Genomic DNA, 26,308 nt, shown 5'->3' on the forward strand with positions numbered 1-26,308 from the left:
TTCAAGGCTGAGAACTATGAATATTCCTCCTGCCTGCTTGCCTAGTTAGGTCGGGGTTTGGTTTGCTTCAGAAGCCGTAACCAGCCCTGGGAGATCTGGCCGACCTACAGCCAGTGGAATTTCATTGCTGCAGAAGGAGGCGGGATTTAACCTGCTCTTTTTCACTGCTTGTCCTTTTAAAAGTGCGAAGAGCCATTTACATAAGGTGTTAGCTTTTTTATTTGCTTTCTGGTGCACTGCCACTCCAGCCGCCCAGACCCTAGTGCTCTCTATACACTGCTTGTCTCCTCTGCTCACATCAGGAGGCAGTCAGCAACAGAATAATAATTCCGTTTTCCCTCCCTTTCTCCCACAGTGCCCAGCGAGAATTACGGTCATTGTTAGTGCTTAGCTCTGAGTAAATGCCCACACGACCTGTGGGATTAAACACAACGAAGGGGCCTGACAGTCCTCCTGGGAATGGTGCCTGCCACGTTTCTGGTCAGTTACACTGGACCCGTGTACCCCAAACCCCGCCAGTCACATCTGCTTTTTGTCAAGAGCCTATTGTGTGCCAGGGACATCTCCAGGCCATTCATTCACTTACATGACTCTTAGATTTCGTAACGGCTCTGCGACTGTCAGTATCATGACTCCTTGTTGCTCCAAGTCACCAGCTCGTAAGTCCTGGAGCCTGGACCGGAGCTCCATTCCTTTGACTCCGTGCCCAGAAGACTTTCTTCCATGTGTGTATTTGCAAAGCTCTTCCAGCGGAACAGTCCACCCTTGGTTGTGGGTTTGGAAGTCTGTACCTCCAGAAGGAAGTAGTATAAGGGAGAGAAACGCAGGGTGGGGTTAGACTTGGCCAAGTCCGATTTATCCTCGGAGAACTGCTGGTATTTGTTCAGAAGTCAGGCAGCTGGACGGGAGATCTGAGAATGTTTTGCTTTTGGGTTTGAGTCAAAATTCCCTACTCAGAGCAGGGACAAGCCCTCATTAACTATGTTATCAGTATTCAGAACTAACTTGAGAGGAACAGGGGCCAGCGATGTTTTGAATTCTTGATCTGAGGAAAGGCTCAGGTAAGGTCAGGGATCCTTTAGCCAGTTCAGGTGTGTGGAGCTTAGCTCGGGATACTCGCCCCAGGAACCTGGCTCTGTCTGTTTGAGGCTTTGCATTGTTCACTTTAAACACTCAGTTTGAATTTTGTGCTTTCTTTCCCCTTTTCGGAACCAGGACCAATCCACCATGCCTGAAGTCAAAGACCTTTCGGAAGCCTTGCCAGAGACGTCAATGGATCCCATCACGGGAGTGGGGGTGGTGGCTTCTCGGAACCGAGGCCCGACAGGCTATGATGTAGTAAGTCAGGATCCTGCTTTGTACCTTTTGTTCACTGATCCAGCAAATATTTGTCTCCTGTGTTCAAGACTCTCTGAACCTGTGTGTAGGATATGTTTCTTCCCTCCAGGAACTTAAGCAGGGAGGGGATGCGTCACCAATGGGCACGTGTGGGGAGGGTCCCAGTTTGGGAGCCACAGTACCTGAGCCCACCGAGGCTGTTTCTGTGGCTGATCACTTGACCTCTGTGATGCTCAGTTTCACCTTCTTCAAAATTCAGGAGTTGGACTAGTTGATTTCCAAAGTCACTTCTAGTTGTGACATTTCATGAAAAGGATCCACGAGTCTGAAGGACCCTTGGTGGTTGTCATCGATTGCCCTACATGTATAAATGTATTGCCGTATATTCATACAGCTCTCTATAGTTTACAAAACTGGTTCCTCCCCACAAACTCATTTAGCTCTCACGACTGCACCGGAAGAGCAAGTAGCTTTATCTCCTCTTTGCTGACCAGGAGGACCCAAGCTCCGGGAAGTAAAGTGCCACAGTGCCCGTCCTTGGGAATGGCGAGTCAGGACCAGACCCCTCCCAAGTCCAGCCCTCTGACTGACCACAGCACCCCAGCTGAGCGGAGGACTCGCCTTGCTTCTCAGCAGACTGCTCTGTGGTGTGCGGTAGTACCGATGGCTGGAATTGGTTATTTTGTTGTTTCAGTCGATTAATGCCAATTTGAGTGGAGCTTGAAAAATGCAGAGTAACGTCAGGAGGGTTTAATGCTGTCGCCATGTGTCCTGAGAGTCTCAGGTGGTCTCGCTTTCACTTGCCTCATCTTGTTTATGACAGCATTTTATTCTCGTTCACTGAAAGTGTGCACCAAGAATACTTAGGAATGAAAGAATGGAGCGGCAGCCAGAGCTGGAACTGCCGCCGTGACTGGATGAGTGCCTGATGTCCCAGGGGTGGGAGGACTGCAGTGCCTGGCCCAGGAGGAGCCCTAAGGCAGCGCTCCCAAGCTCGGCGCTGTTGACATTTCCGGCCAGATAATCAGATAATTATGTTTTGCGGGGCTGCAGTCCTGTGCACCGGAGGCTGTTTAGCAGCATCCCTGATCTCTCCCCACTAGATGCCAAAAGCACCGCGCACCCCCCCCCCAGCTGTGACAACCAAAACTGTGTCCAGAAATTACCGAACGTCCCCAGGAGGAGGGGCTTGGTTGGTGGGCAGAATCAGCCCCCAGCGAGAACAGCGCAGTAGGTATTGGGTCAGCCGGCGCTGGGTCCCGGGCGAGGAAGGAGAAGAAGCCTGTTAAAACGCTCCTCATCACTTTCCCAACTGTTTGAAATCTTATAAACATTTTTAAAGCGAAAGAATGAAGGAGTCTTTTCTGACAAAGATTTGAGTCTTACCTGCTGTCTGACTTCAAAGCACCGTTTGAATGTATAACTTGCCATAAAATAGAATCATTAGGTATGGCTTTGTGCCATAAACTCTTGGGGAAGCTAATAAAAACGTTCCTGATTTGAGAAGCCAGAGTATCTTTTGATGAATGAGATATGAAGCAGCACGCCGTGCATCGGGGCAGAGCCGGGTGCCCGGGTGTCTGGGAGGGCCGGCCCCGGGGTTGCTCTCCTGGGAGGGCTTTCCCGGGGGGCTCACACCCAGGGCATGGGTCTCCCGGCCTTCTTGCTGTGCTCTTTTGTTGGTCTGTGTCTTTCACGTTCTGCTTGTACCTTTGGGGTCATCTCGAATGTTTGGCCAGTGGGTGGCAGATGGCCTTTGACAGTCTGGCTCTCTGAACGTCTTGGTACGTCTGACAGGAGCGGAATCTATCCCTATCATTTTCTCCTAACACCCAGCCTAGGGCAGAAGGGCGCAGTGGGAAATGAGTAAAATTAATAAGCACATTTCATGATTATGCTGCGCCATGCATTACAGTGAAAGGTGAGCAGGGCCAGAGGCTCCAGGGGTCAGCCTGGCAATTACCCAGCCTCCCCGCCGAGGTGGAGGGTGGCCGGGCTCCCTCGGAAGGTCCTTTCAGGAGAGAGCCGGAGTCATCCCGTCCTGACCGCTGGACTCTCAGATAAGCATCTGGGCATTTGGTTCCCCGGAAGTCTGACCCTGAGTTCAAGGAGAATGGGGTGGGGGGTGGGGGGCGGGGAGACTAACTCCCGCATCCCCTTTGTCCGGAGTTTTGTGTGAAGTCAACATCTAAAGTGAAACGTAAGGCGCTTCGTAGTGGCCGGGCCACAGAGATGCTTCCCCAGAACTGCAGTGGCTGGGGAGTGCCTGCTGCGGCTTGAGGCGAGCCTGCTCTGTGTCACATCTGCTGTAGGAGTCGTGCCCCTGTGCAGTCACATTAAGCCCTGGGGCAGTGAGGCACCAGATGGACGGCTGACCCCAGATGGACAGCCGACTCCAGGTGGCACCACCACGACAGGCCCTGTTGCTGTCTGAAGTAAAAGATGCCAAATGTTTGTTTATGAAAATTAAATTTTATAACTTCTCTCCAGGTCAGGGAAAGCGTCTTAGGCTAGGGGGCTGGAGATCATTTGCTAAACTTCTCCATTTATCGTCTCGATTTCTGCAGCCCGCTCTGAAACAGCCTCCCCTCTCTGTTCCCCGGCGCTCGGAGTGGCTGGCGGTGATACTCCCTGCCCTCAGGGTGGGTGGGTCTCGTGTCTTTGTGACGCCACACTACCTGGCGTAATGACTGTCGTAGACACCTGGTGTTGGCTGAAGGTAGTACATGCTGCTTTGTCATGTGTGGATGGTCAGTTTTCAGTAAATCATAATGCCGTAGAAACACTTCATGCTGAAACTCCTGTGCATAGAATTCAGCTTTGATTTCCAAGTGGCTCAGGATGTTGCGGTGTCTAAGGCCTCAGGCCGGACCTCACTGATGACCATTGTTGGGTGTATTCGTGTGTATTTCCAGTGAAATACAGCCTACCTTTTACCTAAATTCTTTTGCCTTTCTAAACTAGTATTTACAGCTCAGAGACTAAAGCCACAGCACTGTATTTATGAGATGACTCTTTCCAGAAAGGAGAGTTCATCCTTTGATAACACTCTTTTTGGCAATGTCCTTTCACACGATAATATATTTCTGGGGGACAAAAACAAAAAGTCAATCATACAGGGAAAGAATAATCAAACACTCCAGAGTGTTTTAATTTAAAAATTTTTAATTTATCCAACCTATTTTTTGAGTACCTACTATATGCCAGCTAGGAGCTGGGCTACAACGGTGAGTGAGAACATAGACTGTTCCTGCCTTTGTGAAGCTTGCAGTCTAGAGGGAGAGAAAGGCAATTAAACGATCCCACGAATAAACGTAAAACTGAAATTACGGTAAGTGCTTTGAAGGGAAGCCCTAACGCTCTGTCTCTCAGATCGAGCTCTGCAGATCTATCTATGTCTCTTGCTCGATCCCAGATGACGACGGACTGAGCCCTTCCAACTTGCTTCTAGATGTCGCTCCCTTCCATGCCCCGAGACCTGCCAAGCGTCTGTCCTCCAGCTGTTTTCTGAGCCTTTCCCAGGGCACCACCTCAAGTGTGCTCAGAGTTCTTCCTTGCTCCCCTGTCAGCACACCGTGCAGTTTTCGTTGGTGACGTCTGCGAGGTCGCCCCCGGCTGGGTACAGCGCCCCTGCTAACCTGGCAGCGACCGCTTCCGCCTTCTGGCCTGAGTGGGGATGGACGCCACTCTCTCTCCTGTTCCGTTCTTCTGTGACCTTCCACGGTTTCCCACAGAACGGCTGAGACCAGAATTACTTTTCAGGAGACTTTTCTGGAGCTTTGAGGATGAAGGGAATGAGAGTAAAAAAAAAATCTCAGAGAATCTCGACGCCTACGGCCGAGGCCCAGTCGGTCCTCTGACCCGACGGCTGGCCCAGCTGGCCCTGCTTTCGGTCCTCTGACCCAGAATGGCGTTAGAACGCCATCCGGAGAGTCCTGGCCAAACCAAGTCTTGGCCTCCGAGAGACTAAGAGAGATTTTTCTTCTTCCTCACTCTAATCTAAGACCTCCTCCATGTCTTTCCTGAGAAACCCCACCCTACCCATGGGAGTCTTTCTGGCACGTGACCCAGAGGTGACAGATTGTCCCCTAGTTCGGTGACTGTTCTCAGATGTCCACATGGGGGATTCTCAAGCCTTTATGGGCCTCAGTTCCATGGAGGACCCCATGTCCCGAATTAAAAAAAAATCCTGCAGGTCTGGGGTAATACCTGGAAATTTGCATTCTAACCAAGTCCCCGAGGATGTTAATGCTGCTGGTCCAGGGGCCACACGTTGAGAACTATTGGTCTAAGTTAAGGCATTCCTAAATAATGGCTACATGTGGTCACCACAAGTCTGTCTCAGGAAGGGCTGTGCTGACTTTTCCTGTTGTTTTTTAGCCTCTCTTGATTTAAAGTTCAAGAGGCCTCTGGGGATATGTGTGTAATGTTGGTGGGTTTTTTTTTAGAAACATATTTTAAACTAGAGGGAGGGACGATATACTATTAATGATACTATTAATACTCTTATAACTTTAAAAATAATACAATATTGTGGGCATAAGCATATCAATCCATATAGGTGTAGCTCATCCTTTTAATAATGCTTATTTTATTATCTGGCTATACTAAAATTTGGCTAAAAATCCCATATTGAAGGACATTCAGGTTTTTTCCATTTTGTAATTTTAATATTATAAAAAAAACCAAACATTCTTGTATATGTGTATGTGTCTTGACATGATTGTCCTGTTAGCTCCATAGAATAATTTCATAGGTTAGAATTATTGGGTCAGGGTATTCACATTTTAAATCCGATAAATATTACCAACTGCCTTCCAGAGAAGTTGTGACATTTTGTCATTTTCTATTCTCATTAAGTGAGCGTGAGCACAGTAAGTTCGGTGGGGTGGGGGCGAGTTGACTATATCGTCCCTCCCTCTAGGCTTTGCACCATCTTCAAAGATACCGCAGCTGGGTGTATCTTTGAGAACAAGGGGCTGAATGACGATGCGCACACTTGTTTCTGTGGTAGCCGTGGGTCTTCTCCCCAAGAGGCTTCTCATGTTTGATAACCAGATGTAGGACAAAAATCTAAGTTCTTTAACTTGGCACACATGGTTTCACTGTATCGTCAAGTCTCACTTCACCTCACATCTTCTTGGGGCTTATTGAACCTCTCATTTTCTCATGTTCAGAATAAGTATGAGCTTTGTATCGTCACACCTCTGAGCCTACTTTTTCCGTATTTCCAAGATTCCTATACCCCTCCTGTTTTGGTAAAATATTACTCATCCTTTAAAACCCAGTTCGAACAGCTCCTCAGTGAAACTTTTCCTGGCATTACTCATTCATTCATTTATTTATTCATGAATTGGTTTCACAAATATTCATTGACTACCAACTGTTGTGCAAGGGACTAGGAATCAGAGTATTCTGGAAGGTCGGGTCCCATAAGGTGATGAGTGAGAATGGACGGATGGATGAGGCCAGGTCACAACAGAATAGTGTAAGCCACACAAAGTTTATTCTGAGGGTGGTGGGAGTCATTAAAGGACTTTAAGGAGAAGCGGTTCTTTCTTAGAGTTGTGCTTTTAAAAGTTTGCTTGTTGTGCGCAGCAAGGAAAATAACTGGACAGCGTAGACTGAGGCGAGTGAACGAGTCGGCCGGTTCTGTGTTAGCGCAAGGTGAGAGGGTCAGTGTGGCCTAACCCGTTAATTGTGGGGATGGAAGGAAGTGGCTGGATCTGAGGGCTTTGGGCCACGGGGATCAAAATACATATTCTTTCACAGAAAAAAAAAAAATAGATTGAATGTTGGGAGATGGATGCAGAGGTTAAGGAAAGGGTTGGGCCAGAATGACACCAGCATGTCATGCTGTCTGTTGAGACAGCAACATAGACAATCAGGCAGGTGGCGGGGGGAGGAGGCCAGCTGGTTCGGTTTTGGACACGCCGAATTGGAGGTGCTTGTGTAACGTCTAGGTGTCAAGCAGCTCTATCTAGGTCAGAAGGTCCGGAGAGAGTCTGAGTGTCCTCATCACACGCAGAGACCATGGCGTAACGGAGATGGTCCAGGGAGAAGGTGTGGAACCGGAAGAGACGAGGTGTCATCTCAGAGTCCACGTCAGTCCCCTGGAGTATCGCTGCTTAGGGATGGATGTGGCAGAGGCACTGAGAAGGGGACCAGGGCTGAGCATCCACCAGGTAGGTGGAATGTTAGTAAGAATGTTAGTATGAAGGAAAAAGTATTTCTGCAAGAAGGGGTGGTCAGTAATGTTCAGAGTTACCTAAAGGGTAAGTAAAATGAGACCAAAAGGTTCCCATTGGGTTTTAATAGCAAGGAGGTGGCTGTGAACTTGGTGGCAGGCTCAGAAGCAAGACTGGAGGGGACTTGAAGAGTCCAGCAGAAGTGGGAGGCGGCTCTGGGAGGTCGAGCACAGATAACCTTTAAGGAAGGGAGGACAGGGGGAAGGTGATACCTGGAGGATGACATGGCACCACAAGTCTGTTTTTCTCTGTTTAAAGTTAGAAAGTGTCGCGCGTGTGTAGTCGCTGGTGGGCGGAGCCAGCAGTGAGGCCGAGCTGACAGCGGTGGAGAGACAGGGGCCGTGTGCCGAAGCCGGGCCGTGAGGGGCAGAGGCCTTGGCATCCAGAGCCGGGTCAGAGAGAAGCCGGCAAGTCGCGTTTGTGTGGCTCTTGTCGCTTGCTGCCGCGTGCTGGGAAGCCAGCCTTGGTCGTGGCCTCCACCGGCCGGCAGCTCGTGGACCCGGCATCGCGAAAGCCTCCACTTCCCGTTTCTTTCTCCCCCCTCTCCTCCCCCATCCCCCACCTCCCTTTCTCTCAACACGCCTGCTTATCCCTGCCCCTAATTAGACAGCACGCCATTTCTTAAAAACGGCCGGATCCGTGTAATTTATATGTGCCCTAAATATATTTGGGGTTTTCTAAATGATTGGAAGTTTCACATGCTTACATGTCAAATGTGAGGGGCTTTGGGGGCCTAGGAGAGGACAGCTTTCCTCTGGACCGGAGGGCTGTGTCTAGGGGACGCAGAGAGGGATAACTTTAAAATCCTAAACCTGCAAGTGAGGCCCTGTTATTTTACTTACCAAAATGGTAAAAGCAAAAAAAAAAAAAAAAAAAAATCTAGATACTGATGCAGATTCAAGCAAGCTGATATTTTTATAGAGTGCTCAGAAAAACTTTTAAAAATCACATGAAAAGCATGTGAAGATGGTAATAATATCTTATTAAAAACATATGGCAGATAACAAGTGAAAAATGTGGGCCATAACCATATGTCCAGTCTAATCACAGCTGTCCACGGATCTCCAGAAAGCTGAAGTTGGGTGGGGGTGGGGGTGGAATGGCCCCGGAGCAAGGCAGGAAGACGCCCTTTCTTTCTCCTGGCCAGAGGACAGTGCGGGCCCAAGACCCCAGGAGGTGCCCCCTCCTGAAGCTCCACCTCTGAAGTAAATGCAGAAGCTGGAGGGGTGGTGTACAGTGTGGCTTCTTCCTGGGCCTCCGGTCTCCTCCCCACTCCCCACAGCTCTGCATCCAGGGCCCACTCCCAGGTCAAAAATAACCAGACTAAGGCCCACCCTCACACACTGGTTTATTTTCAGAACCAGAGCTTGTTTTGATAAAATGTACCAGGTGTTCCTCTCTTTTGTTTCGTTAGAAAATATTTACTGAAACATGGAAAGTGGTTTTGTGACCAGCCCCCAGGCCTTTGTTTCCTGTGGCCTGGATTAGCAAACGTCCGGACCTCTTGCATCTCCCCTGCCCGTTCCCCTTCACCCTGCAGAGCCTCGAGGAGTGGAGCAGGCCAGAGAGGGTGCCCGTGCTTAGCACAGTGCCTGGCACCCAGGAGGTGCGAGGGAAGCAAACGTTGGCTGTTGTTAGGACAACTGTATCAGAAATAGTGGCTTAAATTGCCTCCTTCTAGGCATCTCTCTCCTACCGGCTCGGAATTTGGGTTTTGCCCCAAAGATTGGAATGATGACTTATTCATAGTTGGTTCAAGTGGAGCATGGAGTGGACAGATGGGGAACAGTGCGGCGTCCTGGTATTTGCCCCTGTTTGCTAAAACTTCCTATTTACTATTCAGAAAGGCTTCTAACAATGAAACCTCAACTCAGTGGATTAATGGAAAAGATGAGGGACTTGCTTTAATTTTACTTTAATTTTTTTTCAGTTAAACTTTTTATTTGGAGATAATCGTGGATTCACATGCAGTTTTAAGAAGTAATATGGAGAGATCTTTTTACCCTTTTAACCATTTCCCCCGGTGTAACATCTTGTAAACTCTAGTGCAATAGCACAACCAGGATATTGACACTGATATGGTTAAGATACAGACCACTTCTGTTTTTAATGTACCTGGGGTTTTGTTTTTATTCAGGTGTGGAGAGGCCAACGGATCAGGAGACAACTGCCATTGAAAAGATTGTTCTCATTGGTTCCTTGGCGGTTTGGGGGCGGGGTACACCATTCCATGAAGGGCTACACGGGGAAGCACCAGGGCTGGTCAGGAGGCAGAGGGAGCGAGGGAAAAGCCGGGGCAAGAGCCTTTGTTGTGTTTTCTGTGAGAAGGGCAAGGCAAGGCAGAGTGAGCAGACTTGGCACTGTTTAAATAATTTCAGAAGGCTCTGGGCTGTAGGTGTGGTCTCTAGTTGTCAGACGCCTGGCTCTGGTGTGATTTAGGGCAGTGGGCTAGTGTCCCAGACTGAAGCCTGATAAAAGGAGGCAGGTGGAGGTGGGGACTCAGGATCACTTGGTTTGCACGTCAAAACCGTTGGTAAACAAGTCGTTCACTATCTGTAGGAATTAGCTAACCTTTTTAACCACTGCGAACCACTGATTTGTTTTCCATTTCTTTGATTTTGTCATTTCAGAAATGTTATAGAAATGGAATCGTACAGCATGTAACCTTTTGTGATTTACTTTTTCCCCCCAAAAAACTCAGCATAATTCTCTATAGAGATTCATCCATAGACTCTATTGCAGGTATGAATAGTTTGTTCCTTTTAATTGCTGAATAGTTCTCATTGATATGCTTGTACCATGGTTCGTATGACCATTTACCCACTGAAGGGCATCTTGGTGGTTTCATTTTTAGTTATTTTGAATAAAGCTGCTGTAAACACTCATGAACAAGTTTCTGTGTTAACATAGTTTTCATTGCTCCGGAACGAATGTCCAGGAGCGCAGTTGCTGGTTGTGTGGTAGTTGCCTGTTTAGTTTTTTATGAAAATGCCAAACTACTTTCCTGTGTGGCTGTAATGTTTTATATTTCTACCAGTAGTGCATGAATGATCCAGTTTCTCCACACCCTTCTCAGCATTTTTCACTGTCAATTTGTTTTTGTTTTGTTTTAGCCATTCCAATAGGTGCGTAGTGATAACTCATTTGGTTTTAATTTGTATTACTCCGGTGGCTAATGATGTTGAACATCTTTTCGTGTGCTTATTTGCCATCTCCATATCTTCAACAAAATGTCACTTCATGTCTTATTCATGTTCTAATTGAATTGTTTGGTTTTAAGGGTTCTTTGTATATTCCAGGTATGAGCCTTTTTTTGGTTATGTGGTTTACAGATATTTTCTTCTAGTCTGTATATGTCTTTTAATCTTAACAGGGTCTTTTACAGAGCAAAAGTGTAAACTTTTGCCGAAGTCCAATCTATCAGTTTTTTTCACTTATCAATCATGTTTTCAGTGTCAAATCTAAGAACTCTTAGCCTAGCCCTAAATCCTGAAGATTGCCTTCTGTTTTTTTTCTACCTGTTTTATAGTTTTTAACATTTTTTCATGTAACAGAAGATTGCCTTCTGTTTTTTTTCTACCTGTTTTATACATTTAACATTTAAGTCTGTGGCACATTTTGATTTAGTTTTTATATAAGGTGTGGTCTGGGGTCAGAGTCCCCGCCCGCCATGTGTGAACAACTGCTCCAATATTATTTGGATGGCACTCTATTCAGTTCCATTCTATGTGTCTAGCCCTCTGCCAATACCCTAGAGCATTGACTACTGCAGCTGTACAGTAAGTCTTGAAATTGGATAGGCCAATACCTCCCATTTTACTTGTCTTTATACAGATTGTTTTAGCTACTCAAGTTCCTTTGTCTTTCCATATAAATTTTAGAATAATTTTGTCTATAAAAATTTTTTGCAGGAACTTAAATGGTAATTAATATTCAAAAGGGGTTTCAGACCCAGTTCCAACGTGGGGGTTCCCCATACTACCAACAAGTAAGGCTCAGACACCAGCTGCAGGTATATTACAACTCAACAGTTCTGACATTGTCCGCCAGGAGATAGCATCAGACTCCACAGGTTAAGGGCTCAGTCTCACAAGACTACGCCCTCCCCACTTCAGATGCCAGTTGCAAGTCCAAGTGGTCACCTGTGCTTCTGACTGACCGGCTCTAGATCAGAGGTCAAACAACCTCCACTTTGGGTTTGATTAATTTGAGTAGTTCATAGAACTCAGAGGAACTAGATAGATCACTGGTTTATTATAAAAGGATATGACTCAGGAACAGCCAGATGGAAGAGATGCGTAGGGCAAGGTATGTGAAAAGGGCACAGAGCTTCCATGCCCTATCTTCCAGGATGCCACTGTCCCCAAATCTCCACGTGCTCACCACCCTGGAAGCTCTCCAAACTTCTTGGGGTTTTTCGGAGGCTTCATTACATAGGCATGATATATTAAATTATTGCCCACTGGTGAGTGATTGATTCAAACTTCAGTCCCTCTCCCATCCCTGGAAATCAAGGAAAGGGTTGGACTGAAAGTTTCTCTGGCAACCTACCCCCTTAGGTGCTTTCCGAAAGTCAAAAAAAGTCACCTCATTAACATAAACCCAGTTGTAGTAGAAAGGGACTTGTTATGCATAGCAAGACACCCATTTCACCTTTTTGGCTCTGAAGTGATTTCAGGAACTGAGGACAAAAAAAAGCAAATATTATGAAAAAGGATACTCCCATTATTCTTATTGCCTAAGAAATTCCAAGAATTTTGGGAGCTGTGAGCCAAGAGTGAACCATCCTCATTAACGTAAACCCAGTTGTGGTAGAAAGGGACTTGTTATGCATAGCAAGACACCCATTTCACCTTTTTGGCTCTGAAGTGATTTCAGGAACTGAGGACAAAAAAAAGCAAATATTATGAAAAAGGATACTCCCATTATTCTTATTGCCTAAGAAATTCCAAGAATTTTGGGAGCTGTGAGCCAAGAGTGAACCATGGGCGAAGACCAAATATATATTTCTTATTATAAATCACAAGGTCACGGTGTTAAATCTGTGTATCGGTTTGAGGAGAATTCACAACTTTACTGCATTGAGTCTTCCAATTCATGAGCATAATGTGTCTCTCCATTTATTTAGCACTTCTTCGATCATTTTGTGGGTTTCAGAAGAGGACCTCTATACATGTTTTGGTAGATTTAAGCCTACGTGCTTTATTTTTTATTTTGAACAGTTGTTAATGGAATTGTATTTTTAATTTTGATGTCCATGTGTTCATTGCTATTATATAGAAAGACAATTGATTTTTGTGCGTTTATCTTTGCTGAACTTTTGAGACCTTGCTGAACGTACTAGTGTGTATTCCTTGGGATTTTCTATGTAGATTATCATGTCACCTTTTCTTCCTTTTGACCTGTGAACCTTCGATTTACTTTTCTTACCTTATTGTGATGGCTAGAACATCTAGCACTAGTTTGCATAAGAGTGACGAGAGTAGACATTCCTGTTTTATTTCTGATTGTGGTGGCAGGGGAAGCATTTCGTCTACTACCATTAAGTAAAATATTGGCTGTAGGGTTCTTGGTAGATGCTCTTTATCATTTGAGGAATTTCCTTTTGTTGATGTGAGAAATGTCCAAACACGTAGAGAATTTTTATGAGTTTATTCGAGCCAAACTGATGACAATTGCCAAGAAGCAAAATCTCAATGGATTGGGAAAATGCTCCAGAGAATGGCAGCTTTACAGTTTATTTCGTACATTAGAATCAAAAGAGGAGACTTAAGGAGGGTTACATGAAATCCATTGGTGGTAGATTAAGGGGGTGAGAGAAAGCAAAACTGGGGTGGGGGGAATCTCTGGGATTGGGATTGGATAAAAAGTAAAATGGAGAAACACATACTTCTCTTACGTTGGTGGATGCAAGATAGTTAATAATGAACATTTACAGCACGTAGAGATGGTGTGTGGGGGACAGAATAACGATGAAGGGTTCTGTGCTCTGGTGCTGAGGGGAAACGAAGATCCCTCTGACGTGTCAAAGGTGTGTTATCTTGGATATAAAAAGACAATAGGCTGACCTAAGGTAAAGGTTGGCTTTTGTCAGGAAGCTACAGACCTAGGACGTGACCACCCACCATGACTGGCTGTTAGTTAGGGATTTTTATATTCAGACCATCCTATGTGGTGACTTTAGGTCTCTTGAGTTCATAAGGCCCACCATGCAGGCCCCCTCTGAGCTTGTCAGGTTTAGTACGTGGCCCTTTTTTTTTTTTTTGGTCCACACTTTCTATTCCTGTTTTTCTGAGAATCTTTATCATTAATGGGTGCTGAATTTTGTCAAAAGCCTTTTCAGCATTGATTGATTTGATCATGTGATTTTTTTTTCCCCTTTAGCCTGTTAACATGGTGGATTACACCGATCGATGTTCAAATAATGAACCATCCTTGCATCCCTTCAATAAACCCCACTTGGTCATGATGTATAATTCTTTTATTTATCATGGAATTATCTTTGCTAATGTTTTGTTAAGAATTTCTGTCTATTCGTGAGAGATACTGATCTGTAGTGTTCTTTTTTGGTACGTTTGGTCTGGTTTGGTGTAAAACTAGATTCATAAAATGAATTGGCAAGTGTTCCTTCCTCTCTCTTTTCTGGAAGAGATTGTGTAGAATCAGGATTAATAAAATATTAGGTAGGATTTAAATGTTAGGTAGAATTCTCTAGTGAGATCATCTGGGCCTGGAGATTTATTTTTTGAAAGTTTTCAAATGACAAATTCAATTTCCTTACTAGTGATAGGGCTAGTCAGATAATTTATTTCATATTGCGTAAGTTGTGGTAGTTTGTGTTTTTCGAGGAATTGTTGCTTTTCATCTAAATTGTCAAATTTATGTGTGTAGAATTATTTGTAGCATTCCCTTATTATCCTTTCCATGTCTGCAGAGTCTACAATAATAGTCTCTGTTTCTGATATTGATAATTTGTGTCTTCTCTCTTTTTGATTTGTCAGTCTGTACAGAAGTTTGTCAAGTTTATTAACCTTTTCAAAAAACTAGCTCTTTGTTTCATTGATTTTTCTCTGTTTTTCTGTTTTCAATTTCATTAGTTTCTGCTTTTATCTTTATTATTTACTTCCTTCTGCCTGCTATGGATTTATTTTGCTCTTTTTCTAGTTTCTTGAGATAGGAGTTTAGATTATTGATTTGAGACTTTTCCTCATTTCTAACGTATACGTTTAGTGCTGTAAATTTTTCTCTCAGCGCTGCTGTAGCTGTGTCCCGCACGTCTTCAGATGTTTTATTTTCATTTTCATTCTGGTCAGCCTGTTTCTAATTTCCCTTTAGACTTCTTCTTTGACCGTGGATTATTTAGAGTTGTGCTGTTTCGTTTCTAAGCATTTAGAGATTTTCCTATACTCTTTCAGTTATTGATTTGTAGCTTGATTTCGTCGTGATTGGAGAACACACTCTGTGTGATTTCAGGTTTTAGGATTTGCTGAGGTTTGTGTTACAGTCCAGGAAATGGTGTATGTCGGCACGTGTTCCATGATCGCCAGAGAAGACCGTGTATCCTGCTGTTGCTGAGCGGACTTTTCTTTACGTGTTGATTAGATCCTCTTGGTTGAGAGTGTCGTCTTGTTCTTTATTCTCGCTGATTTTCTGTCCACTTATTCTATCACTTTTTGAGAGGGGGTGTTGAAGTCTCCAACTATGATTTGGGAATTGTCTTTTTTTTCTTTTATTTTGCTACACACACGTTTCAGCACTGTTGTCTGGTACATTTACATTTAGGATTGCTCTGTCTCTTTAGTGTATTGGCCATTTTATCATTACATAATATTCCTTTCCGTCTGGTGATTTTCTTAGCTCTGAAGTCTCTTTTATCTGATATCAATATAGCTACTCCTGCTTCTCGTTAATTAATGTTTTTATGATGTATCTTTTTCTATAATTACTTTCAGCCTGCTTAGAACATTATAGTAGAAATAAGTTTCTTGAAGATAGCATATAGGTAGGTCATGTTTTTCATCCTACTCTGCCAATTTCTGTCTTTTAATTGGTATATTTAGACCATTTATAGTTAATGTAATTATTGACATATTAGGGCTTAAACCTGCCATTTTATTTTTTATTTTCTGTGCTCTTTTTCTTGCCTTCCTGGGGGTTACTTGAACATCTGTTAGCATTCTGTTTTGGTTTACCTAATTTTTTTTAGTATGTTTCTTTGCATAGCATTTTTAGAAGTTGCTTTTGGTATCACGTCGTGTGTTCGCGTATCTTTTAACAGTCTAGTGGTGACGTCATTTTACTAGTTCGAGCGACGTGCAGGACCCTTACTCTCTTTAATATCCTTTACCCTTCTTCATTTATAATTGTCTTAAATATTCTCTCTACATACATTTAGAACCGTATTATAGTTTTTGCTTCTACCATCAAACATAATTTAGAAAATTCAAAAAGAAAAGGAAAGTCTGTTTACCCATGTTTGTGCATGCCATGTTTTTTTTTTTCTTCCTGTTGTTCCAGAGTTCTTTCTTTATCATTTCTTTTCTGTTCGGAGAGCCTCTTTAGCCGTTCTTTTCAAGCGTGTCTGCTGGGGACACATTCTCTTAGTTTTCCTTTATTTGAGAATGTCTTTAGTTCCCGTTCATTTCTGAAGGGGATTTCACTGAATATAGGATTCCGGATTGACAGTTCTTTTAGCACTTGAAAAATGATGTGCTAGTTCCTTCTGGCCACTGTGATTTCTAATGAGAAATTTGCCATCGTTCGAATTGTTGTTCCTCTATCTAAGTAAAGTGTTGTTCCATTCTCAATTCTTCAGAAATGTTTCTTCCTCTTATTTTTCAGAACTTTGATTATGATGCATCTTGGTGTGGATTTATTTGGATTTATCCTGTTTGGAGTTTGCTTACCTTCTTGACTCTGTAGTTTTAAGCCTGTTGATAAATTTAGGAAGTTTTCAGCCATGATTTCTTAGGTCTTTTTCAGCCTCACTGTGTTCCTCCTCTCCTGGAACTCTGGTGACAGGAGTGTTACAGAAATTTTTGTTACAGTCCACGGGTCCCTGAGGCTCTATTCATTTTGGGTTCAGCCTATTTTCTATCTGTTGTTCACATTAGGTCATTTCTGTTCTATCCCCCAGTTCATTGATTCTTTCTTCTCTCTTCCATTCTGATGTTGAGGCCATTTATGAAGTTTATTTCAGTTATTATACTTTTAGTTCTTAAATTTCAATTTGGTTTTTCCTTATATTTCTTATTTGCTGAGACTTTCTATTTCTTTGCTGAGACTTTGTACTTTTCATTTGTTTCAAACATGTTGGTAATTGCTCAGTGAAACGGTTTCATGATGGCTGCTTAACATGTCATCTTGATTTTGGCTCTATAAATTGTCTCTATAGTAGTCTAGCCTCCCTATTCTGACTGCTGGCAGGGGTGGAAGTGGGGCCACAGTGTTTTATATGGTGTTTGGCTGGACTAGATCTGTTATTGTCTAAAATATCAATTGTCATGTAGAGAAAACAGGCTTTCCTGGGGGCTTTTTGGCCTGTGTCTGTTGCCGTTTCTGGGTCGCTAGCTTCTTTAGCTCCAAGTCCGGGATACACGGGGCAAAAAGATACCCACAGAACTCACCGTCGTGTTGTTCCTTGGGTCCCAAGGTTCCTAGCTGTCTGCCTTCTTCTCTGCCCTTTCAGAGTTCACTTATGTTTCCTTCATATAATGTCCAGGAATCTTAGTTGTACTTAGCGGGAAGAACAGGAAAAAGTATATCTTATTTCATATTCCTGGAAATGGAAGTCCTAGCTTGCTTTAATTTTATTTTAATTCAGAGTTAACCAGAGAATCTGTTTATTTTGAAGCCTGTTAGAAATCTTTCCTAAATATTTATGTTTCAGCCTTATTATGTATATAGACAAGAAATATACTACTTGCATGCTTGTAAAATACTTGCCAATTACTCCTTAATGTCTTCAAGACTCAACACACTTCAGGGCCACCTTTCTCAATTTTCGTGGTCCAGGTTTACAGTGTTAAGACGCTGTTTGCATGAGGGATGGTGCATATTAGGAAGAGGAGGTGTGGCCGGAGGTGAGAATTGTGGGCGATGTAGGAGAATTGTGGGTTGAGAACTGGAGTTGAGATTGAAAGATCGAGATCACTGAAAGGGAGAAAGAGTCTATGAGATATCTTTCAGTGAGGGAGATGAGACTAGAAGGAAGAATCTGTTCTAATTCTTGAAGTAGGCAGATATCCAGGGGGTCTGGCTACCAGTTCTGTTAATTAATTAGTTTATTATTTGTAAAGTAATGTTTTGTTTTAGCAACAGGTAACTATTATTAACAGTTTGGTGTGTGTGTGTGTGGCGAGAGAGGGAGAGGGAGAGAGAGGAGAGGCTATATAGTTTAGTGATCAAAAGCATAGACTCTGGAACCCTCCTACTTGGGTTCAGATCTTGGCTTTGCCACTTATAAGCTGTGTGACCTTGGTCAAGGTACTTACCCTCCTAGTGCCTTAGTTTCCTTGTCTCTAAAGTGTGGATTATTAACAGAACTTTCCTCATAGAATTGTGGTAAGGATTAAATGAGCTAATGTTCATAAAGTGCTTAAAATAGTGACTTGCATTAGCTCAACCTATGTAGCTTTTACTATATCATCATTATTATTAATACACATACTATATATAATATTCCTCGACTTTCCTCCTTTCCTTAGCAGTATATGTAGGAAATCTTCCCATGCCATGACATGTGTATCAATCTCATTCTTTTTAATGGCTGTTTTTTTTTTACTGCGTAGTAACTTGTTAGACACTGCTCTGCTAATGAAAATTTAATTTTTCCTTTGGTCTTTGAAAAGCAATGCGGTGATAAGAATCCCTGTATATATGTTTCTGGGTGTGTGCTAGTGGGTAAAAGAATATGTACATTTTAAATTTTAATAGTTACCACCAATACCTTTTTAAAACGGCTTTACCAATTTATGTATAGCCCCAGTAAAAGGTATGCAAAAGTTCCTTTTCACCCTTATCCTTACCATCATTCTTTATTATCAGTCTTCTTATTTTTCCAGACCTGAAGCTCATTGTGCAGATTTGCAGTTCTGTTATTAATAATGAGGTTGAGCATCTTTTTATGTTTATCGACCATTTGAATTTTTTCTATTCATTTCCTGATTTTATAGTTGACTCATTTTATAATTGGCTTTTGCTTATTAGTTTGTAGGATTCCCTCATATATTCTATTTATTAATTGACTATTATATGTTTTACATACGTTTTTCTCTCAGTCCATCATTATCTTTCACTTTGTTCATAGTATCAGACTTTGTTGATGTTTGTTTGTCTTATCAAACTTTCTAGTTTTTATGTAGTCACATCTGTCAATTTTTTTTTTTTTTGGTCTTAATGCTTTAAAGGATACATCTAGATGTTTAAACGAATAGGTAAAAGTTTTATGAGAAATCGTACATTTACGTAGTCCCAAAGTAGCTCTCACAAAATACTTACAGAAGATTACAAGTCGGGTACCAGGCAGATGCCACCTTAAGCAAGTGACTGGTTAACATTACCAGTAATGAGGCATACAGATATCATGTGCCTCTTGATATGATACACTGTGAAGAATACAGCATATTAATACATATGTGAATGTATATATTCCATATATAGAAGAGAGAGTGAAAGGAAGAAAGAAAAAACAACTGTGGTACAATGTTAACACGCAGAGAATCTAGGTGAAGGGTGGTAAACAGGAATTCTTTGTTATTTTTGTAACTGATCTCTAAATCTTAAATTATTTCAAAATAAAAAATAAAAAAAAATTAGACACGAAAAAATCTGCCTACCCCAGGATTGTAGAAATAATATTCTATATTTTTAACGAAAACTTACTTCATCTTGTTTATTGGTTTGGCTTTTGAAACATCCAGATTTTTATTTTGGAGTCTAGCATAATAGAGTAGAGTCTAACTTATTTTTTCCAAATGTGTAGCCATTAACTAGATCTCTGCGTATATACAGGTTTGTGCTTTAGTCTGGTTAAAAGCTCATTTCCTGTCCCAAGGATGGGACTCAGCAGCTTCTCCCTTAGGGGGTTAGGGCCCTTGTGCAGAAAGTACGGGACGGGAGATGAGGCAAACAAAAATCAGCTGTGCTGCTGCCTCTTTCTGACCCCTGCTGACCTCCCCACCCTGGTTGGTGGGTGGGGGAGGGAGAGGAGGAGAGCTGATCCCAGGGGCCTGCAAGGAATGCTGGGTAGGCCCTTACCTTCAGGGCTGGGAAGTGAGGCCCAGGAGCATTGCCAGTAGACACAGCAGTGGGCAGCCGGGCCAGGGCTGTTAAAAACACCCCAGTTGGGTCCGATGGTACCATTAACAGCAAGTCATGCCCTTAACATTCAACCCTGGCTCTGTGCTTAAATCTAAACTACTGCATGAGGACAGCGTTGCCACATCTTGCTTGTAACGTAAGGCCTAAGGCATCAGCTGATTTAGGATGCACTCTGGTGACTGCGGGGCGGCTATCTGGTTGCAGGGTGGCATTTGCTTGAGCCCCAAACAGGGGAATTTTACAGACTTTTTCTAGGCTCTATTGCCCTTCATTAATCTAGTTAAACTATTCTACAATAGTTTACAATAACACACTGTTTCTGTTATTGAAACTTTATAGCACGTGGTTTTTTTGAAGTTAGCAATTCTTTGATTTTCTGAAAATTGAGGTGAAATTCCTATAACATCAAATTAACCATTTTAAAGTGAACAATTCGGTGGCATTTAGTACTGTCGCAGTGTTGTGCAGCCATCACCTCTACCTAGTTCCAAAACGAGTCCCCCAGTTTCTGGCAACCACCGATCTGGGTTCTGTTTCTGTGGATTTACCTGTATAAATGGAATCCTATAATATACGATCTTTTTGGTTTGGCTTCTTTCACTCTGCATAATTTTTTCAAGGTTTTCATAGTATGTTTTGAGACTTAATAGAGCCATTTCCTTTTTGTTCTCTTTCAAAATTTTTGGTTATTACAGCATACTATCTTTTCTAAAAGAACTTGGGAATCGACTTGTCAGATTCCACAAAATATCAGGTTTTGACTCTCAGTACAGTTGCACTGAGTTAACAAGTTGGTTTGAGGGGAATCAACATATTTACAGTATTAAGTTTCTCCCTCTAAGAACATGGTTTGCAGTTCTATTTACTTAGGTCTCGTTTTATGTCCTTCTGTAAAGCTTTTCAGTGTCCCTCACATGTCTTGCTATTTCTGTGTATGCTTTAAAATTTTTTCTCTTTTGTATGGGTTCTTTTTATATAGATTAATTGAGATATAGTTGACTTACAATATAATGCATACAGTTAAAATGTTCAGTTTTATGCGTTTTGACATATGCGAAGCCATCATCACAATCAAAGATGATGAGCGTGCCCATCACACCCCAGACTTTCTTCATGCCCTTTTGTAGTGCATTCCCAATTCCCCAGCCCCATCCGTAGGACACCACTGGTCTACTTTCTGTCACTATAGACTGGGTTGTATATTTCAGAATTTTATATAGATTTTTTAATAATCTCAGAATCATTATTTTGAGATTCATTCATATCATTGAGTATTTCAGTTTTTGTTTGCTTGTTTAATGAGTAGTAAGTAGTTCATTGAATACTTACACAACAATTTACTTGAAAATTATTTGGGTCGTTTCCAGGTTGGGCTATTAAAAATAAAGCTACTGTGAACATTGAGATACAAATCTTTGCAAGGACAGATGCTTTTATTTCTCTTGGGTAAATACGTAGCACTGGATGCTGGATTGAATGGCAAATAGATGTTTAACATTTTTTAAGACACTGCCAAATTATTTTTTTCATTGCTTATATAATTTTATATTCCTACCATTGTTACCAAAATAAAGGGGGTTCATTTTGCCTGTGTGCATCAAAGCCAAATGAGACACGAACAGGGGTTTGCAGCAAAGAAATTAAAGGTTTAATTAAGGAAATGGTGCCAAGCCTGCAGACACAGGTGAGCTAGCGCTCAAAGACCGGCTCTCTCATGGCATGTACATTACAGATTATTTAGGGCAAAATCACCAGACACCGTGGGTTAGAGGTTTGGGGTTTTGCTGGGCACTGATTGGTCAGAGGTGAGGGAAGGATAATGAATCATGTGTTCAGGTCTTGGTGATAGTTCTGAGATCTTTTTCCAGAGAACTGGTCTCATGGATTGCAGAGTATCCAGGGGAAAGGCTAGGTCTCTGATGGGCGGAGAGGGAAGGAGAGGAAAAAGGAGAGAGATACGACTTCCAGAGCTAACTTTAATCAAAGTCATAAAGACCCTCAGTTTCACCATCGGTGCATCAGATTTCTGTTTGTTCCATATTCTTGTCAACGGTGTGTTTGTTTATTCTTTTTAATTTAAGTCTTTCTAGTGGATGTGTGGTGACATTCGATTACCATTTCTGTAATAACTAATGATTTTGAGTATCTTACTTTGTGCTTTTTCTGCCATTAGTATATCTTCTTTGGCGAAGTGTCCGTTCAAGACTTTTGCTCATTTCTGATGTTCTTAAAACAGTTATTCATGCCACACTTTTGTTTAAAATCTTTAAATGTCTGTAATTCATCTTCAGAATAAAGTTCAAACTTATTAACATTGTTTAAAAAGTCATTTGAGCTCAAATATCTCTTAAACTATCCAACCTCATTCCCCGTCTGTAACTTAGCTAATACCCGATGTGTCAGTCCAAGAGACCGTCACACCTCTTCAGAGCACACCACGTTGTCGTAGGTGTGTACACGCTGTCTCCCGTGCTTGATCCTCCTACACGCTGTCTCCTGTGCTTGACCCTCCTCTTGTCAAACATTTATCCACCTGTCGTTACTCCTATTTAACTTTTTAAATGCGTTAAAGATTCTCTCCTTGGCGAATCTTCTTGGCTCTGCTTCCTCCAACAAACAGAATTCGGCATTCACTTTTCTGCATTCATAGTCTCCTGTGTGAACACTCACAGTCACACTTGTTATTTACATCCAATCTGCTTGTTTTCTTCCTGAGCCCATTGAATTAGTGGCTGCATATCCAGCATGTCACCTGATGTGTGGCATACGTAATTCAGGCATCGTTTAGAACAAATTTGATAAAGATTGCCTTGACTTACCTCTTTTGCCATTTCTGGTTGTCAAACTCTTGATTTCAATAGGTAGGAAGCATCACCAAGGAAAAGAGTATTTTAAAAAAATACTTTAAGATTTAAAAAAGATTTAAAATATGAAGATAATAAAATGATGCATTGAAAATAAACCTATATTTTAAAATGAAGTCTCATATAAATTTATTTTATATAATTACTTGCAAAAAAATTGGGTTTTAACATAAAATTTCAGTTCCTTTTCATTAAAATAATGGTTATAGCAATATTCAGTAGTGGGACGGCTATAAGACCAGTTTTGGTCCAGTGTGGTGCATGGACCTTCTGTGTGATGCATGTTCTCATTCCACTTAATCTGGGCTACTCAGAAGTATTCACTTCTTATTTTAAGGTCATTATTAACTAATCATCCAGGGTTCTTGGTCTTTTCTAAATAACCCTAGAAATGGATTTTCCGCTTCCAGGAAAATTTACCACAGCCTCAGGCAAGAGACAGTGCTCTGCCTGTAGGATCGTAATTCATTAGATCTGGCCTTCACATTTTATCATCTCTACTTTCTTTGGTGAACTGTGATGGTGGGAAGTGTGGTTTTAAACTTTTCTCAGAGATCTGTATTTTCATACCTACTAAGGGTGGGAACTAAAAGTTGATCTCTCCTCTATTTAGAGTCTTTGAAATTTCCTGCATTCCATCATAAAAATAATAACTCAGAACATTACTTTTTTAATCGCTTCATGTCAAGTTCAGTAGTTTCCAAATGTCTTCGTGTGGATGGGCCACATTAGAATTTCCTGGGAGTATATTAAAATTATAGATTACTGGCTCCAAATCAGAGAATTTCCAGGACTAAAGGCCTTTAATCTGTGTTTTAAAGAAGAGCTAAAGCAATTCTTGTTTCAACCCAGTCTGGGAACGTATAAGAGTTCAGTGGACTATCAGACACCTAAAGTCAGCACATACTATTTTCTGAATAAAAAAAGAAATCAATGAATGGGTGACATTCATAAACACTAAAAAGACTTAAAGAACTCTTTTGAGCCTTCTAGAACCTTGATTCCAGACAAGTGAAAGACTACCATCTGTTTGCAAAACCAAGGCAGCCTATGCTTGTGCACAAAGGTAGGATGTTGGACGTAATGGGCCAATGCTTCTGCAATAACCAGAAATTGTCAGATATATTAGCAAAACCCACATTTTAAGGCATCGAAGAGCCATGGAAACAATGAAGATCAGATCATCTAAAATTCCAGAAGAGTAGAACATTTCCAAGATGACTTGATCATATCCAGCCTCCATCTTCATGTAAGAGTGTTCGCCACTTCTGGGCCCAGGCTGATGATGGCACTTGCTGAGTGCCTCTTTTGGGGGGATAAAAAGCAGTAAAACTGGGGGAGTTTGTGGTGGTGAGCTAAAAAACCAAAACACAAAACAAACATAAAAAAGATTTTCGCCTGATTTTTTATTGGGTTGGTTGTCTTACTGTTTACTTTGAAGAGTTCTTTGTGTATTTTCAATACAAGCCCTTTGTTTTGCAAATATTTTCTCCTAGTTTGTAGCTTGCCTTTTCATTATCTTAATAATATTTTTGAAAAGCAAAAGTTTTAAAGTTTGACAAAGTTTAGTTTATTAGTTTTTAAATTTATAGTGTTTTTGTGTTACATTTAAGAAATCTTTGCCAAATTCAGGTCAAGTTATTTCTCCATAAGCCCTTCTAGAAATTTTATGGTTTTAGCTCTTCCATTTAGGTCAGTGACTTATTTCAAGTTAACTTTGTTTTATATATGGTAGGATATAGGGATATAGGGATAAAAGGTCACTTTTACATGTAGTCAAATTGTTCTAGTACCATCTATTTAAAAGATTTTCCTTTCTTCGTTGAATTGCTTTAATACCTTTGTCAAAAATCGGTTGGTCTTATATGTATAGGTATATTGCTGGACTTTGTATTCTATTCCATAGATCAGTCTATCTGTCTGTGTAGCAAAACCAAACCCTTTGATTACTGGAGCTTTATAATAATTCTCAAAATCAGGTTGTCCTCTAACTTTGTTCTTTTTCAAAGTTATTTTGGTTATTCTAGGTCTTTTAACTCAATATGAATTTTAGCATGAGCATATCAATTTTTGCAGAAAAGGCCTGCCGGGATTTTGATTGGAGTTGTATAAGATGTATGGCTCGATTTGTAGAGAATTGACATCTTAACAATATTGAGTCTTCAGATTCAATAACATGGTATATCTCTTCATTTATTTAAGTCCTCTTCGATATTTTTCATCAGCCTTTTTTATTTTTCATCAGCCTTTTTTATTTTTCAGTGTATAAATCATGCAGATCTTTTGCCACATTTATCCTTAAGCATTTCATATTTTTGATGCTATTGTAAACTGTATTCAGTTTTACTTCTTACTGTCTAGTCTGCCTATTTTTTTTTTTCCTTGCCTGACAGCACTGACTAGAACAGCTAGTACACTCTTGAGTTGAAATGGTGAAGGCAGACATCCTTGCTTTGTTCCAGATCTTTGGGGAAAACCATTTGTATTTCAGCACTTAAATGTAGTGTTAGTTGTAGCTTTTTTTTTTTTTTTTATTTTTTTTGGTAGGTATTGTTTAATAGGCCTGGGAAGGACCCTTGCAGAGAGTTTTTATTTTATGTGGATGTTGAATTTTGCTAAATATTTTTATTGAGATGATCATATTGTTCCTTTTTAGTCTTTTAATATGGTGAAATACACAGATCGATTTTTGGATTTTAAACCAAATTTGGATTTCTGGGATAAATCCCACATAGACATAATATATTGTCCTTTCAATATATCATTAGATTTGATTTGCTAAGATTTTTGTTAAGACTTTTTATGTATGTGTTTATGAGAAATAATGATTGGTCTAGGGTTTTCTTATGTATTTGTCTAGTTTTGGTATTAGGGTGTTGCTGGTCTCATGTAATGAGCTGGGAAGTATTCCTTCCTCATCTGTTTTCTGGAATATTTAATGTAGAATTGGTATTATTTCTTCTTTAAATGTTGGTAAAATTCACCAGTAGAGCTCTCTGGACCTAGATGTGGGAAAGTTTTTAATAACAGTTCAAGTTTTAAAATAGCTATAGTGCTATTCAAGTTATCTATTCTTGAATGAGCTTTGGTAATTTGTCTGTTAAGGAAGTTTTGCATTTTTCAATGCCTAGGCATGAATTTGTTCATAATAATTCTTTACCTTGTTAACATTTCTAGGACCTGTAGAAATAGGACCTCTCCTTCATTCATTCTCAATAATGATAATTGGTGTCATCCCTCATTTTTCCTCCTCAAGCTAGATTTTTAAAAATTTAAAAAATTTTTAAATTAATCTTCTTAAAGAACCAGCTTTTGCTTTTATTTTTCACTATTTTCTGTTTTCTGTTTTACTGTTTTCTCTTTATTACCTTTCTTATGTTTACTTTGGGTTTAATGTTCTGGTTTTTAAAAGTGTGCATTTCGGTTATTATTTTGAGACCCCTCTTCATTTCTAACATAAGCATTTTAATACTATGACTTTCCCTCTAAACTCTGTATTAGCTGCATCCCTCAGATTTTTTTTATGTTGTGTTTAAT

At 41.3% G+C, this 26,308-nt stretch overlaps 1 protein-coding gene across 1 annotated transcript in view; it reads left to right on the forward strand.

Moving 5' to 3' along the window:
* The first annotated feature begins 250 nt into the window (after window positions 1-250).
* Window positions 251-26,308, forward strand: part of MVB12B (multivesicular body subunit 12B) — a 154,455-nt gene continuing 128,397 nt past the window's right edge. The window contains exons 1-2 of the mRNA XM_025051239.1: window positions 251-480; window positions 1,216-1,338. Coding sequence (XP_024907007.1) covers window positions 460-480; window positions 1,216-1,338 — 144 coding nt within the window. The 5' untranslated portion in view covers window positions 251-459. The remainder of the gene's footprint in view (window positions 481-1,215; window positions 1,339-26,308) is intronic.

The sequence above is a fragment of the Pteropus alecto genome, unplaced genomic scaffold (assembly GCF_000325575.1).
Source record: "Pteropus alecto unplaced genomic scaffold, ASM32557v1 scaffold67, whole genome shotgun sequence".
Taxonomy (NCBI): Eukaryota; Metazoa; Chordata; class Mammalia; order Chiroptera; family Pteropodidae; genus Pteropus; species Pteropus alecto.